At 41.0% G+C, this 17,959-nt stretch overlaps 1 protein-coding gene across 1 annotated transcript in view; it reads left to right on the top strand.

Annotated features, from left to right (window-relative positions):
- Positions 1-17,959, top strand: part of CngA (Cyclic nucleotide-gated ion channel subunit A) — a 349,197-nt gene that overhangs the window by 317,367 nt on the left and 13,871 nt on the right. Inside the window, exons 10-12 of the mRNA XM_072301734.1 lie at positions 934-1,089; positions 12,105-12,504; positions 16,878-16,992. Of these exons, the coding sequence (XP_072157835.1) occupies positions 934-1,089; positions 12,105-12,504; positions 16,878-16,992 (671 nt within the window). The remainder of the gene's footprint in view (positions 1-933; positions 1,090-12,104; positions 12,505-16,877; positions 16,993-17,959) is intronic.

The raw sequence follows: 17,959 nt of genomic DNA, 5'->3' as shown, positions 1-17,959 counted from the left end.
CATTCTTTTCTTTTTAATGGAATTGATTACTTCATTTTAAAAACATTTACATTTTTAAAACGTGGTAAATATTTGTAAAACCTTTTCCAAGCAATGGCATCGATATGAATCTCAATGAGCCGTAGTTGTGATGAAAGGAACAATACAAAAATTAATAAAATAGGAAAAAACTAAGAAGCACGCAATTTTTTGTTTTTAACTGATTTGTACATCAACCTCTTTGAGTCAAATACGTCAAATTTTGAGCGTGTAGTTGCGCTTACACCACGCTGCAGCACAGTAAAAGCCCAAAACATAAAATAATAAAATTTGAATGCTTTGGAAATCATTAAATTTGACACGGAACCACTATTACATTTACAAAAAACACATTATATTTTCCAGTAGTACATATTTCTTTTTCATCAGTTTAAAAGGGAATAATCAATGCAGAGATTACAAACATTTCGAAATCATGAGTTGAAAAACGCTGACCCCACGAGTTTAAATATTAGAGTCTATCACAGAGCGGAGCGGCGTGTTAGCAGCGCAGAACGCGCACTGACGCCCTACAAACCTAACGGGATACTTCACGCATTGCGCAACGCGTGAAGTATCCCGTTAGGTTTGTAGGCGCCTATGCGCGTGTCATGCTGACGGCTTGATTCCTTTCTGCTAAACGCGATCCAAATATCCATTTGAACTTGAACTTAAAATTCCACATGAGCTTGTCCATTTTATTTCATTCTGAAGGTGCGCTGCTAGATTTTCCAATCATATTGCACTCAAGCAACATTAATCATATCTGTCATTTTGTTAAAGTGATCGCTGATTTTGGGGTCAGATTTTTGCATTGCGATATTGTGGATTTTTATCTAATGCTGAAGATAAACCTTGAAACTCGGATATCATGTCTGTGGAATGGACTCATTTTTTCGTAATTACTGAATGCAGGCTTTGGACGAGGACAGAGTGCTGGCTGCTTTGCCGGATAAGCTCAAAGCTGAGATTGCAATCCACGTCCACCTGGAGACGCTGCGCAAAGTTCAGATCTTTCAAGACTGTGAACCAGGGTTACTCGAGGAACTCGTGCTCAAACTTAGATTACAGGTTAGTCTTCTCATCATAAATTCCTTTCATGTTGTCTTCATTCCGCCTCTATTTAACTTGTCGTCTTCGATTCGACCACTAGACAGGCTCATAATTAAAGTAACTATCATAAAACTTAGGTATTTCAACATCTAAAATCACGTGATATGCGTCAAGAATATACAAAATGTGGTCAATGGATCAGTTACGCTGGTTACAGAATCATGTTTTGATGCTCGATTCTTGTAGATTAGCTGAAAATAAGATCCGTCCAAACGGCAACTTCCTGCATTCAACATTGACCGAGATATCGCGCTTTGAAAAAGTCGGTGTATAATGTCATCCACCGCGGTAGTGACATCCTAGATTTCTTTCGCCTCGGTTTCATCAGTCACGGAGAAACACACTTGCACTGGTTACTCAACGTGAAACTTGGATGAATGCAAATGTGGCAGAAACCAAGATTGTCACTACCGCGGTGGATGACGTCAAAAACCCAACTTTTCAAAGGGCGATATCTCGGTTAAAATTGAACCCAGAAAGTTGCTGTTTGGACAGATCATATTATTCTTAGCTAATCAACAAGAACCAAGCATCAAAGCACAATTTTGCGGCCAGCGCAACTGACCCATTTCATTAATTCACGTTGAAGAAAACACTCCTTTTGAAGTATATAATCGATGGTAAAAAATTCAGTTTTCTCCAGTTTGTTCCACTAAAATCCCTTCGTTGACTGGACTAATTGGATTGCATTTTGCAAAAAGGAACCACTAGCATTGCAATGTTGCTAAGACTGTGCAACTTCTTTTGTCTTGGAGGAAAACCCCGATTATCCATTAACCCTAGTCTGCCAAACGGATTTTTGTTACAAGTCTGCCAATTACGGGTCATTTTGACCCGTATTTGAAATACATGTGTTTGCTGTATTTTACTTCTTTTTTTTACACTTTTTTTGGTAACTATATATTCTAATGATAGTTAGGGCCTACATTTTGAATTTTTTATTTTCCTAAAACATCCTGCACTGTTCAGGTTATGCAATTTGCACTGTTTTTGATCTAGCATTATTTGTACAGCCCGATAATCAAGGATAATTTTTAGGTTTTTTGGGGATTTTCTTCGCATTTTGGGTAGGACCGACTGGAATACTCACTCATACACATTTTTGGAAAGAAACAGTTATAATATATTACTTTGAAGGTTTCAAGGCTACAAATAATCATGAAAATAGAAAAATTTACTAATATTAGTACAAAAACTTTGTCACAATAGTTCAAAAATCTTCAAACACAACTAGAAATTGCCTCTGAATTTGGTAAAATTTAGAATACTACTTTCCTTAGAGGAACGTGGTAACAAGATAAAAAGAGAAAAATAAAGAACTAAATCTAAGTCAAGTAGGAAAAATGGAATTCCAGTTCCAACACATGTCTTCAAAATTAACTATAGGGGAATTATCTCTAGAATTTGGTGAATCCAAGAAAGCTCTCTCCTTGGTGGGAACGTTATAACAAAATAAATATAGGAACAAAATAGTGAACTAAAACTTAGTGACTTATATGCATCGGTTACAAACAAGTTTACTGTGCTGACCGCACACGAAAGAATCACATTGGTGGCATTTATTGTTGCACTTTCTGTCCTTACTTGCTACACAAATATGGCACCTTTTCCGAGGGGTAGTCTTGAATAAAAATTCACCACGGGTCGGAAATTTTTTTTTTTTTTTCACAAAATCATGATAGTTTTGCATAAATGAGGGTTTTTGTGGACCTGTATCTGAAGCACAGGTCCGTGGGCCGAAAATTAAGAAAGTTATGCATGTTTTTAGAGCCTGCCGGGTCAATTTGACCCATGTTTGGCAGACTAGGGTTAATAGTTTCTATTTTTCTCGCTAAAAACTGTAAATTTAAGACAAAAATTACCATCTATATTTCATAGTTTTTCACGATTTCCGCAATTTTATTGCAAAAGATGAAGTTGCACAATCTTAGCATCATTGCAATGCTAGTGGTTCCTTTTTGCAAAATGCAATCCAATTCCCCTATTGGTTGTTTTCACCAATGCACAAACACAGTGAGGAGCACTTTTGGATCCTATAAAAAGTAATAACCCTCATCAACTTACAGAAAAATCGTGAACGCCCTACTTATTTCGACGATGCTAATTGTAACGGGCAGCTTTCCCCAAATCTATCAATTTCTTAGTTCCAATGGTGCTTAAGGAGTCAAGGAGTTAAGGAGTCAAAAATCACGGAAACATTGTAAATTTACCTCCTTCAGCTTCTTTGGTCGTGCTTCCAGCCGCCTTCAGTATAAACGCATTCCGCAACCCCGCCTCTCCCCCTGATGGTGGATTAATCGAGAAAGATAATTGAAAACAAATAATGTTCCGCTCAGTTGCAGTTTTTGCTGGAGACTCAGAGTTAAATGCGGGCTAGAAGCACATTGTTGTCACATTTCTCAAACTGCGAATCGCTTATGAGTTAAAGCAAATTTTATTTAACGTTCCGAGCCTCTTTGGAAATTTCTACCCCGCGGTTTGGCTTATTTTTCACGAACACTAGTGGACAGCGTTGCTATCAGATTCGACCAATCAGGTCCGTTGTGGAGGTTTAAAGTAACATCGTGCACGGTTTCATGTCCGGCGGATCGATTGTTGAATCGTTATCGTATGGGTTTGATCGATAGCTCCCTATCTGCACAATGCTATATATTGATCAAAGCCATTCGATATCGATTGTTGAATCGTTATCGAATGAGTTTGATCGATAGCTCCCCTATCTGCACAATTCTATGTATCGATCCAGGCCATTCGATATCGATTGTTGAATCGTTATCGAATGAGTTTGATCGATAGCTTCCTATCTGCCTATATATCGATCAAGGCCATTCGATAACGATTCACCAATCGGCCCGCTAGCAGTTAGTGTCGTATACTACCGTGCTAAGGATTAACACCGTAGTAGCCTTCGATTGTTGCCAATTTTCCTATCAGAAGGCATCCATTTTTGAAGAAAGTTATGAATATTTTTTCTTGATAATTTCAGAAACTATAGATTGAATTACATACAAAATTCTCCGAAAATGAGAGGGAAAATATTGTAAAATTTTTCCGAAAATTCGCAATTCATCCAAGAAAATTTGGCAGCCCCCGAAGGTTCATACGGCGTTTTTCCTTAGTACGGCAGTATGGACATGTGCAAGGGATGTTGAAGGGAGGGTTGTCCAAACAAATTTTGAATCGGGTACCTCCTGAAAGAACGTGATGGGGATGTTTCATAAAAAGAGAATTATAAAAAAGCACTTAGTCTTAAATCCCTGAGGCATGCAAAAGCTCCATTTGACCTTGCATCATCACGGAAACGCATTTTAAAGCAGATGTAATCTAATGGAGTACGAAGGAAAAACTCTTTTTTATTTCACTATATTATGAGTGGACCACATTTTGCTATTAGGAGCTATAATTTCTGGCTCAGTTTAGAAATAACGTAAGTGCTATTAGTTTTCCTATGGGCATAAGTGTTTTTACAGATGAGCTAGAAGTAACAGTTCTGAATTGCAAAATGTAGTCCAAGTGTGAATGTGGCATCGTGTCTCTGCCTCCGTCAGCAACCAAGCAAATGCCCTCGTTATTTATCATTTGATATTAACACGCTTCTGCTCATTTATTGATTCCAACATTTTATTCTGAACCGACGAGTTTTTTTTCCTGTAAATTCTGTAACGCACTGGTCAAAGCAATGTGGTTGTCTACCGTATCCCCATGTTGTTGTAGCGTCCATGAGCACGACCTTCGTTCATCGCAATTTTTAAAACTGTACCATCGGGTGTGAATTGAACAAACCAACTCGGAGTGTTAATAGAAAAGCCCTGTTCAACTCAAAAATCCACGTGGCTTGCGGTGAAATGCAATTACAATCAACCCCGAATCTACCTGAAGCGTGTCATAGTATACGTTCCCTGACTCTCTAAAATTTTAAATTTTTTTTCTCACAGTCAAAGCTACAATCTACAAACGGACCAACTATCACGGTAAGAAATAGGCAATCTTTTATAGATATGCGATGGAGTCAAAAATAAGGGGCCTCTTAAAGTTGGAAACTGAATTTGCACATTGCGAGGAAAATACCCGGCGATTTGGAGTCAAAAAAATCGATTCTCAGTTTTTGATACAGAATGCCTTCTAATACTCTTACGAAAAGTGGGTCAAAATTTCAAGGTATAATTTTCATCAGCAATGACTCTAAAATGACGCCACTGAGCAATTCTTCTCCCGAATCTAAGCGACAATTGATTTGCGGCATAGGGCGGCGCAAAGCAAGTTCACGCCATGGCGCCTTCAATTTTGCGGATACCACACGGACATCCATCGAGTACGAATAGTTGTATCTCTGCGCCGTCATTTTGATGACGCGCTTTGGCGCGTCCTTTTTCTCTCTCTGCTTCCATGTTGTGTCGGCCCCGTCTGTCGTATTTGTATGGGTGCTTCAAGGACCACGTGGGTAACACGGCCCGAGGTTGCGTTACGGGTGCGTTACAAAGGGGGAGGGGTCAAACATTCGGAAAAAAAGTGTTACTTATACTTTAACGGCCCAAACTAACTAGCTAAGATTCCAAGGGTAAGCTTTAACTTTATTTGCGGAGGTATCGGTGAAGGCTTCATGGATTTTCGGGATCACAACTCTGTCCACACTCTCCATATGCAGGTTCTCACTTTAAAATGGCAGCACCGAGAGCGAGAGGTGTGTCAGAATGGAAAAGAAAAGTCTCCTCTGTTGAGTTTGTCACCGGTAATTCGGCATACCGTGACGGCAGAGACGGGGAGGGGGGATTCCGGGTGGATGCAACGAATGGAAAACAGAGGAACGACATCGCATTCGCACTCGCACACGAAGCCAGCACATGGGGGGGGGGGGGGGGGGGGCTCTGTCAGCCTTGCGGCGCGCCGTCATTCTAGTTTCCTCCCCCTCTCTTCTCCCCCTCCTCCCTCCCTTTTTCCGTCAAAATATTTGGAGTAAACGCTGATCGTCTGGATTGTCGCGAGCAGAGAGATTTCCGGCTGAATTCGCACGTCTCGCGCGAGCGGCCGCCGCACAGTGGATCGAGTCGATCGCATCGGTCGGGCATACAATTTTTGACTAGAATTGCAAAATTTGATCACATTTTCGTCACATTTTCAATTTTAAGGGGTGTTTCGAAAAGCAAATTTCACGAGGAAACAAATGGAACCACTTGTAAAACCTTAAAGTTTTGTATGAAAGGCGTTACAAGCTTTTGAAGTTTCCAACTTTTGTCCTGCCTCTTCCATCGACTCGATCCACTGTGCGCCAGTTGCAATCACCTGCGTCGTCTGCCGCGGCTCCGTGTGCAACGTTGAACGGTGAACGTCAAACGTTGAGCGTTGAGCGGTGCTTCTGGCCTCGACGTAGGTCCTTCCTAAAAGCGACGCACATGGGAACGAGCTAATAGTAGAGGTCAGACATGAAATGTCTGGCTATAATTTTAAATTTTGATGCTCATTCCGTCACAAAATATTCCAAGGGTTGTTACTCATAGAAAATTTTACGCGAAACCAATGGAATCACCTTTAAACCCTTTTTTTCAATTTTTTGAAAATATAAACTTTGAAAGTTGCCCGATTTTGTCCGACCTCTCATATTGAATTGGTTCAGTGTGCGACGCCCCGAGACAGGTTTTTATTATTTTGGAGACTCTACACTGCTATATTTTCTATATTGTGAGCGATACTTTCAGAGCTCAACGCTCGGTTCCGTCCAATGATGACTGTTGACGGAAGAGTTGAGCAATCGGTTTTGGCAATCCTCGCCAAGTTTGCAAAAACTCGCCTACGAAAATGCTCACCTCGACATCCATCAGTCATCATCAGATGGATTTCATTTGATTTTTTGCTCAGCAATTGGCTCACGAATCATCATCAGGCAAAAAACGAATCGATGCCTGCTCCAAGGGCGTGAGTCCATAAACTCATGAGCCCTGGCTTTCGTTGATTAAGTAGGACGTTAGGGCTCATGACTTTTTGGACTCAAGTCCTTTTAGCATGCATCGATTCAATAGCGTTAACTTAACTTAACTTTTCCAACGCATCGATTGCTAAAGCGGGGCCGCTAAAATGGACTACATTTTGCAAGAAAGAGCTACTTGCTACTACTTCTGTATCGAATTTATAAACAACGAGTATGTCATTAGCTTCTCTATGCAGATAGGTGCTTTTATGGATATGCTGGGAACTTTAGTTCCTTATTGCAAAGCGTAGTCTAAGTGTATTGTCCATGACTGCGCTGCTTTCTCATCATCGACTTCAACTCTGCCGTGCTGAGGGAGAACGTCTTATGAACATGCGAGAGTTGCCACATTTCCTTCAATGAAATGTTCAGTTTTGAGAAAACTTATGACCACTTAGATGAATTCTGCTCTATTTTTCTTGCCTTGAATTTACGGGTCGGAATAAGCAAGTTTTCAAGTAAAGGAACTGAATAGGCCGCATCACAATCGGGCAGCGCTATATAGTGACGGTCATTGAAGAATGAAGATCTCATTATGTTTGATCGTTTTGTTTGATTTTAGGTTATCCAAAATCGACTCAATGACTCTCTATTCTAAAAAAATTACCTTGAAATATTTTTTTCTGTGCCCAATCGACTTGAGTGGAGTTTGGCCTTTGAACAGCAAAAAGTTTGAGCCTCTGAATGAGGAAGCGCTGTTTTCTCATCCAACAGTTGAACTAAGAATAGATGCCACCGCTGCTACCAGCAATGCTGCTTAGCGACGAGGGGAACACCCTTGTAAAATATAAAGTGAAACTGTGTCTTTGACCTCTGTCTCATGTAGGACCGGATATTCGTGTAAACACGCAATTAATTTCAGAGTATTCTTGCCAAATTTTGGAAAGCGCTTCGGTATGCGAGTATCGCCATTACCCCCATAAATCCTCCTCGTAACATATATATTTATCTCTTTCCCTTAAGGATCGTTTCAAGATTCTTCTGAAAAAATATTTATTATTGCTGAAGTTCATTGACTAATTAAGTTTTCATTTTTTTATTACGGTTGTATATAATAATTTAACAGACTGATTTCTATATTAAGTGCTCAGCCGATATAGGGAGCGCAATTTAGTTTTCGACCTGGCTATAGAATTCTAGTATATTAGTGGCAATGCGTTCAAATGGAGCACCAAATGAAGTTTAATGACGGAAATTCAGAGGGCCTTGAAGAAAAATAATTTTTAACAATAAGTTCTACTAGTTTTTCTTTCAAAACTAAAATGACTACGCAAATTTTTGAATTGTGCAGTCAAAACACACGTTCTTCTGCGCACTGGCGCCTACAAACCTAACAGGGATACTTCACGCATTGCGCAATGCGTGAAGTATCCCTGTTAGGTTTGTAGGCGCCCTGGCGCGGCACGTGGTGCTGATATGGAAGGCGCACCCATGCGACTATTCGTACTTCAAGGTTGTGTATGTTGCATACTTACGAAATTGAAGGAGCTCCAATGTTTCCAAGCTCTCTGTGCTGCGCGCCAGCAAGCAGTCGTTTGAATGAGCAAATGAACTGCAATTAGGAGAGGAAAAAGGAGAAGTTGACGAGGAAAAAGAAGGAGGAGGAGAAGCAGAAAAAGAAGGAGAAGCGAGAAGGAGAACAATTGGGGAAAAAAAGAATTATAAATTCTTCCTCTACTTCTTTCGCCTCCTTAATTTTTTTTCTCCTTCCTCTTTTTTATTTCCACCTCTTCTCTCTTCTTTTCTTTGCCTTTTTCCTTTCTTTTCTTATTCTTTCAGCATGCTCGTCCTTTATTTTCTTCCTCATATTTTTCCTTTTCGTTGTGTTATGTCCTTACTCCACCTCCCTTTTTTCTCTCCTGACCCTCTTCTCTTTTTTATCCTCTACCTCCTTCTTCTTCCTTGACTAAATTTAATAGAAACGAACCGAATTGCATCAAGTTCGAATCGAGAAAGAAAAGGTTTGAAGTTTTATTCTTCCCTATGATTCACTGTTGAGGACAAAGTTCATCGACTTTTTTCATGTTCCAAATATTTTTTCTCCGCTGTGAATTTTTGACGAGAGATTCACGACTATAGTTGAAATCAAAACTGTTCCGAATTCTTTTTTTTTCATTCCTCTTCTTTTCCATCACCTTCTTTTTCTTCCTCTTTAATTTGTATAATCTTCCCTTCGGATGCTAATGCGTCTTTTTCCGCAAAAGTTTTAGGAGTCCCCACATTTGTCGGTCTGGAGTGGAGAAGAGTAATTTTAGCGCACCAACAAGTTATATCATTTTGTTTCTAGATGCAAGGGTGGGAGGGGGAGGGGAGGGTATCGAATAGAGGGCTAAAGCGACATTTATTTAGTTCCACCACGAGTTTAACCTTCGCGAAAGACAGGAGTATCGAATCGCGCAGAGCCAGGGCCGTAATGGCGCGGGGGGGGGGGGGGGGGGCTGCAAGGAGAACTGGCAAAAAGACCGTTGGCGAATCCGTGATAAGTGGCTTTTGTCGAGTTCAATAATTCGGGGCCGCTTGGCGCCACGCCGTAACCCCTGCCCTTGCCTCGCGGTGATACCTCCCCCTCCCCCTTCCAGTGTATGAAATTCCTCCCTCCTCTCCCCCCCCCGGCCTTGTAAATCCCTCGCCGGGTATAATCCCGTCGACGGTGTACTTGCTACGTCCTCTTGTTTTTTGATACCCCTATCCTATCCCTCTTTCACCCCCCCCCCCCCTCCAGAGTTTGGACCGCGCTTTCGGTCGAGTTACGGATAAACGACGTATGATTATTGAGATGTTGCCAAGTTAATCCGGATGAAACACGGGTTTTCTGGGAATCTCGGACGTTGTTATGTCTTTGTTTGAAGGTTTTATTCGCAGTAAGTGTTGGATTCAGGAAAACAGAACTTACGGTTGGGACTCGAAGCGTTCGGTACAACTAAACAGCAGGTTTAGGGTTAAAAATATGGGTTTTGAGCTTCACATTTTCTGATAGCCTCAAGATAATTGGGTCAAATTTTCAAGCTACAATTCACCACTTGAGCCTACATTCATGAGTCACTCTCCGCAGCGCGCATGGCGCACGACCCGTATTTCATTATTACCTTCATCCAGCGTTGAGAGCTCACTAATTACTTCACATGACCAGTGTGTGATTTTAAAAGTCGAAAATTAAAAAAAAAAAAAAAAAAAAAAAAAAAAAAAAAAAAATTACACGATACACGAGATTTTCGATCCGTCAGAGAGCTTTTCCCACAAGAAATCGTTCACCACCCGCCCGCCGGAAGAGCCGCTGCGTGCTGCCAGCGTGAAACGCGCACTGACGCCTACAAACCTAACGGGATACTTCACGCGTTGCGCAATGCTTGAAGTATCCATTTAGGTTTGTAGGCGTCAGTGCGCGTTTCACGCTGGATGGCAAGCACGCCGCGTCGCAGCATACTACTTCTCTATAATTACAATTTTTTTTATTCTTCTTCTTCTTCTTGTACGAACGACTAGGGCATGGTCCTGTTTATCAGGCCATCCAGTATCGAGCACAATAAATTATATAAATATTAAAAATCTAAGAACCACCAAAGATAAATAAAAATTGTCACGAAGGCAGTTCGGCAACGCTCTGATGCTCATACGCCGTTTCTCCACAAAAGAGTAGCTCTCGGTCGAGTGCTCCTTGTCCGGACCCCACCCCCCTTCCCACCCCCGATCAGAGCTGGCTCCGAAATAGGGAATTTAAAGAAATAAACCGGGAGCTAAATCAAGTTTACGAGGTTTAAGCGCACGGGCGGCTGATGTACTCCTCCACAGTTTCTGCGGCAGTTGACTTAATTTAGTACGGGGTTTAAGCCGTGAATGGGGCGGTGGGAGGAAGAGGAGGGGAGGGGGCGGGAGACGGTAGTTTGCGCTTGATGCAGGTCGTTTTCGTCGGGCTTGCGTTTGATGGTCCGAGGGTGGCCGCCTCAGCCGCTTGGGCGCGGCGGGTCAAATCCATTACGGACAGTTACGGACAGTTACGGACAGTTGCAGTCGCAATTCGCCCGCGAGTCACTCCGAGGAGGGTATCGTCATTTGGATCTCCACCAAACACCGTCTCGCGATAGTCCTGCGGGCTCACGAGTGTCCATCACACTCCTCCAATGGGTCAGTTGCGCTGGTTACAGAATTGTGTGTTAATGCTTGATTCTAGTAGATTAGCTAAAGGTATTAAGATCTGTCCAAACGGCAACATTCTACGTTCAATATTAATTGAGATATCGCCCTTTGAAAAGTTGGGTTTTTGACGTCATCCACCCTGTGTAGTGACACCCTTGGTTTCTTCCACCTTGGTTTTATCAGTCAGTGACGCACTAGTTACTCAACGTGAAACTCGGATGAATGCAAGGTAGGAGAAACCAAAGGCGTCACTACTGCGGTGGATGACGCTAAAAACCCAACTTTTCAAAGGGCGATATATCAGTTAAGAGTGAACGTAGAAAGTTGCTGGTGGGACCAATCTCATAACTTTTAGCTGATCTACAAGAATCGAGCATCAAAACACGATTCTGTGACCATACCGCAACTGATCCAATGACCAGATTTTTTATACTCTTAACGCATATCATGTGACTTTTTAATATTAAACGTAGGAAGTTGCTGTTCGGACGGATTTTATTATTTTCGGCGGATCTTCAAGAATCGATCACCAAAACACGATTCTGCCATCAGCGCAGCTGACCCACTCTTTTATTTCAGTGATTGTCTTTAGTGATGGCAAATTAAGCGTCCTGCCCACGTTCAAACTGGGGCTCTCTAACTGGCACTTATTCTTGAATTTCTCAGCCATTTCTGCACAAAATTCCTTTAAAAATTGAAGATCTGATCCGAGATGTGTCCCGAACACATGGATTACCTTCAAAGATCGTCAATCTGAAAGGCAACAGTCAACAGTTCCATCAATGAGCATCTTTGAAGCCTCCAGATTGAACTTGGGCTGGACGCTTTACGTTGATATTGATAAATTGAATGTGAGATGTTTGGTGGTGTTGCTTAGGTGTTCAGCCCGGGGGACTACATCTGCCGGAAGGGGGACGTGGGGAAGGAGATGTACATCGTGAAGCGGGGGCGGCTGAGCGTGGTGGCCGACGACGAGAAGACGGTGCTGGCCACCCTCTCGGCCGGTAGCGTCTTCGGCGAGGTGAGCGTCCTCGACATCGCCGGGAATCGAACCGGGAACCGCCGCACGGCCAACGTCCGGAGCCTCGGCTACTCGGACCTCTTCTGCCTCGCCAAGAAGGACCTCTGGGAGACGCTCTCCGACTACCCGGAGGCCCGCGCTAGTCTCATGGAGCGCGGCTGCCAGCTCCTCCGCAAGGATGGACTCCTCGACGAACAGGCCTTCAACAAGTCCCAGGTCGAGCAGGAGACCCTCAAGGACAAGGTCGAACGATTAGGTACGCAGAGTTTTACTTTCATTACCTATACCCATTAAGTATGTCACTGAACCATGCGTTTTTTATTCGATCCTCTGAACGTGCCAGTGGGCTAATTCTTGACATTTGTAGACAAACATGACAAAAAGGATATGGAGGAACTATACTAGTGGAAGCGGGTGGTTGCAATGGGCAAAGAAGGTAGGACCAGACTGGCTAATGGCAACACATACGAGAGACCCTTCAGTTAGTCCATCATTTTCTCACTTAAGGATCACCCATTTCAAATATTGGGTCGCTACATACTCCTTATGTCTTCTTCGTCTATCGCTTCGTCTATCAATGTTAACAATTAGACCGCAGGTGCGTAGATCTCGAGGTGATTTATTGCGTATTTTTGGAGCCAAAATCTCAGACAAACTCGCTTTTAAAAAGTTCAAAGACTCGAAGAAATTTCAAACTCGCCGGGGTGGCGGGAAATAAATTGTGGAAGTGATGTACTACGGTAGTCAAATCGCTGTTTTCTCTCATTTTTCACCCATGTTTGTTAAAATGAAACGTTTTTCAACGTGGAGTTGTTTCTCTTTGGTTCCTGATAACATGAATGAGACTATATTCTTGACGACTCCTCTTACGAAATTTTCACCTGAGCCGTGGTCTCGTTTTCAAAATGGGAAGCTTTAAAAATCGCATATTTCTTTCGCAGATTGTGAAGTTAGGAGTGTATTTCAGACTTTCCCTATGCGCTCATCGAGATTTTTGAGCAATTTTTAATGAGACACAACTCTTCTGTTTGCTCTGACTAAATTTTGCAACAGGCCCATTCTGGCTGTTTTGGCGCGTATACGTAGTATACCGCCTTTGCGATCGTTTCGACCCCCCCCCTCGATACAATAACCGAGTCCCCTAGTTCCTTACCGAAAAGTGACTACCGCGAACTTCTGAGATTTTCCAAAGCGTGTAAAAAGTTTACTAATCCGTCAATAATAATGATTAAAATTTGTTTCTCATTCTGGGGCTCGCTAGTTTATGTGTAATGAATACCAAGAGTCTACGTTTCTTGGTTTTTTTTAAAAAAACCTTAGAATGGGGCGCGCTGATTTAAAATATGCATATATAAGCGGAAGCAAGCGAACTGATTCGAGGATGGCTGACCAGTTCGGCACTCCTTGAATGAGAATTTCACTCACTCCGTTTTGTTCACAACGTTGCTTTGACATATCTCCACAACACTGTTATCCTTTTCAAAAGTTGGTACTCCTTGCTCTGATAGCCGGGGCCACCAGGATAGTGGTAAGTGCAATCTGTGATGAGCCTCGAGACTCATTAGACCATTTGCTAAACGTGGCTCATACAGGAGTCCACTAAGCCCTCTCGTCCCCACGCTCCTGATCACTGCGTCGGCGTCACGAAGAACAATGGGCCTTGGGTCCCAACGCGGCCGATACCCGTACCCCAATTACTCACGCTTCATTAACCATTTCACCGTCACGCTAGGATTCATCCAATTTTCAAAAAAAATTGTTTCGCATGTATTTAGCAATTTTTTCCTTACTCTCCGTTAAAACACAAATAAAAAGAGACCTCATTCATAAAAATCGGCCGAATAGAAGAGAAGTTACAGTAATCGAAATCCGAAGAAATCAACAAAACCTCGACTCCTCGATACGAAAAATAAAATGAAGGGGAAAAAAAGAAAGTATAAATTACAATTAAATATAATTGACCTCAAAATTTGACAAACAATTCATTTATATACCTAACGCTGAAAAAACTGGGAGAAATTACAAAAAATTTGCCTCTTGCAAGGGGCTTCTTTGTAAGAATTTTGACCTGAAGACAACGGTCGAATAACAGCAGTACTCCATACAATACACGGTGTGCCTGAACGAGTTAAACATTTTTCATACGTCCAAATCGAAAAATCTTTATATTTTTAACTACAATGTTTCTTGAATCGTTTAAGCAAAAAAAAAAAAAAAAAAAAAATTCCGTCGAGATTCTGGAACGCAAAGGCGCTTTAAAAGTATTCTGGGGCTATAATAGCTAAATCACCGGTAGTAAATTCGTTATATTATTAAAAAGAAATTGACTCCATAGTTTAATTCCTTAGTTTCTTGAATACGATTATTTTAAGCACTTAAACATTTATACCACCAATTTTAGCCATGGGGTGATTTCCTGAGAGCCGATAATATCACGAATTTCTCATAGAACCCCTCAACAGTGGCTTGCTTTTTTGGCAGCCGATTCGGCCATCGAACCGGAGTTTAAATGGAAGCTGATAATAACCCAAAGCTCTGAGAAAAATTTTGAGATGAGTATAAGAACGGTTTGTTGTAAGTAGCGAGGAGAGGCGGGCAAAGCGGCTAAAATCCTATCTAATTTTTACAGTTTTTCTGTTGAATTAATGTTGCCGCGGGCTTCTGACTGTCCACACATAGTTCTGTTCAGCATATCGATACATAAGTATTTACATTTTACATACGTAGAATCTAATTTTCACGTCGGGGAGTTGACATATTTTGATTTTTTCGATTTTATACGGAAAATTGATGGTTTTTCGGGATTGAAATTATTATTGTTTCATGAAAAATAAATGCACCCAAAATGACTATAGCATATTGATTCTTACACATTTGCACTCACAAAATTGGTTGGTAAATTCAACGAGTGGGTGCATCGACCTGGTATATCAAGTTTCTGCAATTTTTTACGGCAAATCAGTAGATTTTCGGGATGTAGATTGCTTACTTTCAATTCATGAATGAATAAAGCAACGACATGGTTGAACTTCTTTGCATGGAAAGACGTTTAAAATAACAAAATCAAGACGTATTTAATGCAATTGCATTTATATCGAGTCAATTTCTTTTCAATAATATAACGGGATTTTTACTACCGGTGATTTGGGTATTTTAGCCCCAAAATACCTTTAAATCGACTTTATCTTCTAGGAGTTCGACAGAATTTTTCCTTTCTTCGCTTAAATTATTCCGTAGCACTTTTCTTCAAGAATCTGATAAGATTTTGCTTGAGGCAGATCAAAAAACTTAAATTCGATCGAATAGCTTTCTACTTTCACAATACACGGTCTCGTCAAGGTGCGTCTTTGACCTCGCAGTGTTGGATCGTGAATTCTCTTTTTATGCTGTTTGCCTATTTTGAAATCTCTGTAAAAGAAAACTAAAGGGGTTGATATGTGCGAGTTAATGACGCGCCTTATCAACACATTGTGTTGGAGTTCACTGCTTTTTTTTTTTTTTTTTTTTTTTTTTTTTTTTTTTTTTTTTTTTTTTTTTTTTTTTTTTATTAGAATGAGTTATGAAATTGCACTTGCATAAGTTTGCAAGTCCTATGCACAATGTTTGTGTATGTGCCCAATTTATACAATACATAGCTCATTTGAGCAAAGACACGTCCATTTGGACTTCACTGAGCAGAACAAATCTGTGTTTGCGTTTTGTCTATCACACTCAATGAACATGCCAAACAGTCGTGATCAATAGATAAGTAGGTCATTCGACAGGTTTCCAATCGACTGTCAATAAGTAGGCCACTGGAGAGTAGCCTAAGAGTAAACTGAGGATGAAAGTGGCGATAATGAGCCATCTCAATAGCACACCTCACTTGACACAAACGGATGGGTGACTTCGAGCGAGCCGATAATTCTGCCTCTTAATTGATCGAATCGTGGCGGGCAATTATCAAACACTCACGTAAGACAATACTGCCGTGCTATAAAGAAGAACGACGTATGAATATTCAGGAGTTGCCAAATTTTCCTCAGTAAAACATGCATTTTTGACGACATTCATGCATATTTTTCCTCGAAATTTTCGGATTTTTTAGATTAAACTGCGTACAAAATTGTCTGAAAATTCTGGAAGAAAAATGTTCACAATTTTCCCTATAAATTCGGTTTTTATCGATTTTTTCGGTTTGGCAACACTTGAAGGCTCATACGGCGTTCTTCCTTCGCACGGCAGAACAAGACGGAAAAGTTGAGTAAATCATCGGTTGTGCTTCATTCCGAGGTGGCCCAGCCTGAGATCTCTCACATTAAGGAAGAACGCCGTATTATCAGCATGCGAATGTTGCCAGATATCTTTTAATAAAATGTTTGATTCGGAGAAAATTAATTGATATTTTTCCTTGAAGTTTTCGCTTGTAACGGAATAAATTGAGAATAAAAGTCTGCGAAAATGGCGAAGAATAAATTTCATGTTTTTTTTTTGTTTTTTTTTTTTTGAAAATCTGTATTTTGTTTTTAAAATGTCATAAATGTTTTTTTCTGTAAAATGTTGATGCGGTGTTCGTCCTTGGCACAGCAGCTTTTGCAAGAAATGATTTGTTTGCGGTGAATTGTAATTGGCCTTTGGTTGTTTCCTCAGATCGGACTTTGGATAACCTCCAGATGCGATTTGCAAGGCTCATGGCTGAGTATGTGAGTCATCAGGCCAAAATGAAACAACGGCTCTCCAGGGTAGAAAATAGAGATGAGTTCAAGTAAGTATATTTTCCTTCATTACTTTTCATCATTTATCCTATTTAAGTTCCATTCTTCGCATATCAATCATGCTTTTTTAAGATGTGGGTAAGTTGCAAGTTACAGCTTTCAAATGGCGAATAATTCAGTAATTTTTCCTGGACAGACGTGATGAAATTCTTACAAGACATGTATTGTATAAAAAATCAAAATCTGAGAATATCCTTCATAATTTAGATTATGCAATTTGAATGTATCAGAGCTTGGATACCCGTAGTTGTCGACTACTGGAAATAATGCGTTTTTCCGGTTTGTTATTTGTTTTCACATGCACTGAGATCTAAAAACTTTGATGAAAACGATTGAACATGATATTGAAATCCTTCACACATTGGCCAACTACAAACGTGCTATTCATAATTGTATCTATACGTTTGTTTGAAAAAGTAAGCGGCCGCATTTTAGATGAAATGAGCATTAACTTTCCAAAAAACTTGCTTGCTTCCTTTTCCTGGTTCTTTACATATCGTGCCTTCTCGGTTTTCTGTTCTCTTGTTGTGGCGTGGAAGCTGATTTCTCAGCCCTGATATTGTGGCAGTTTAATCCTCCACTCTTCCCACTTCTTACGGAGGGTTCTGTTCGTAGGCTTTCACCGGACCAGAGAAGAATGTCAAGTTTCCATAATAAAGTCAAGCGTGCCAATTGAGCTCTGTGAAATACCTCAGGGTTTTCGCCTGAAGTGACAGCCTTGCGAAGTTTTCCAATAGCTCCCCCGTTGTAAAGAGCGAAAATCCCTTTTCTTTTCTTGGCTCCGTGGAAAATTTCTCACTATTCTTTCTGTGTGGATTATAAGGTCGGACTCTGACCACTTTCCGCAGAATAGAGCCGCCTTTGACAAAATAAAATGTGAACGCCCTAAGATCCTTGCCTCAGGTCTAATTTATTCAAAAATTACGGGAGGTCTCAAAAATCATAGCACACGCGTCG

The sequence above is a fragment of the Bemisia tabaci genome, chromosome 6 (assembly GCF_918797505.1).
Source record: "Bemisia tabaci chromosome 6, PGI_BMITA_v3".
NCBI classification, from domain to species: Eukaryota; Metazoa; Arthropoda; class Insecta; order Hemiptera; family Aleyrodidae; genus Bemisia; species Bemisia tabaci.
Note: the sequence above shows the minus strand (reverse complement) of the source record. Positions and strands in the feature narration are given on the sequence as shown.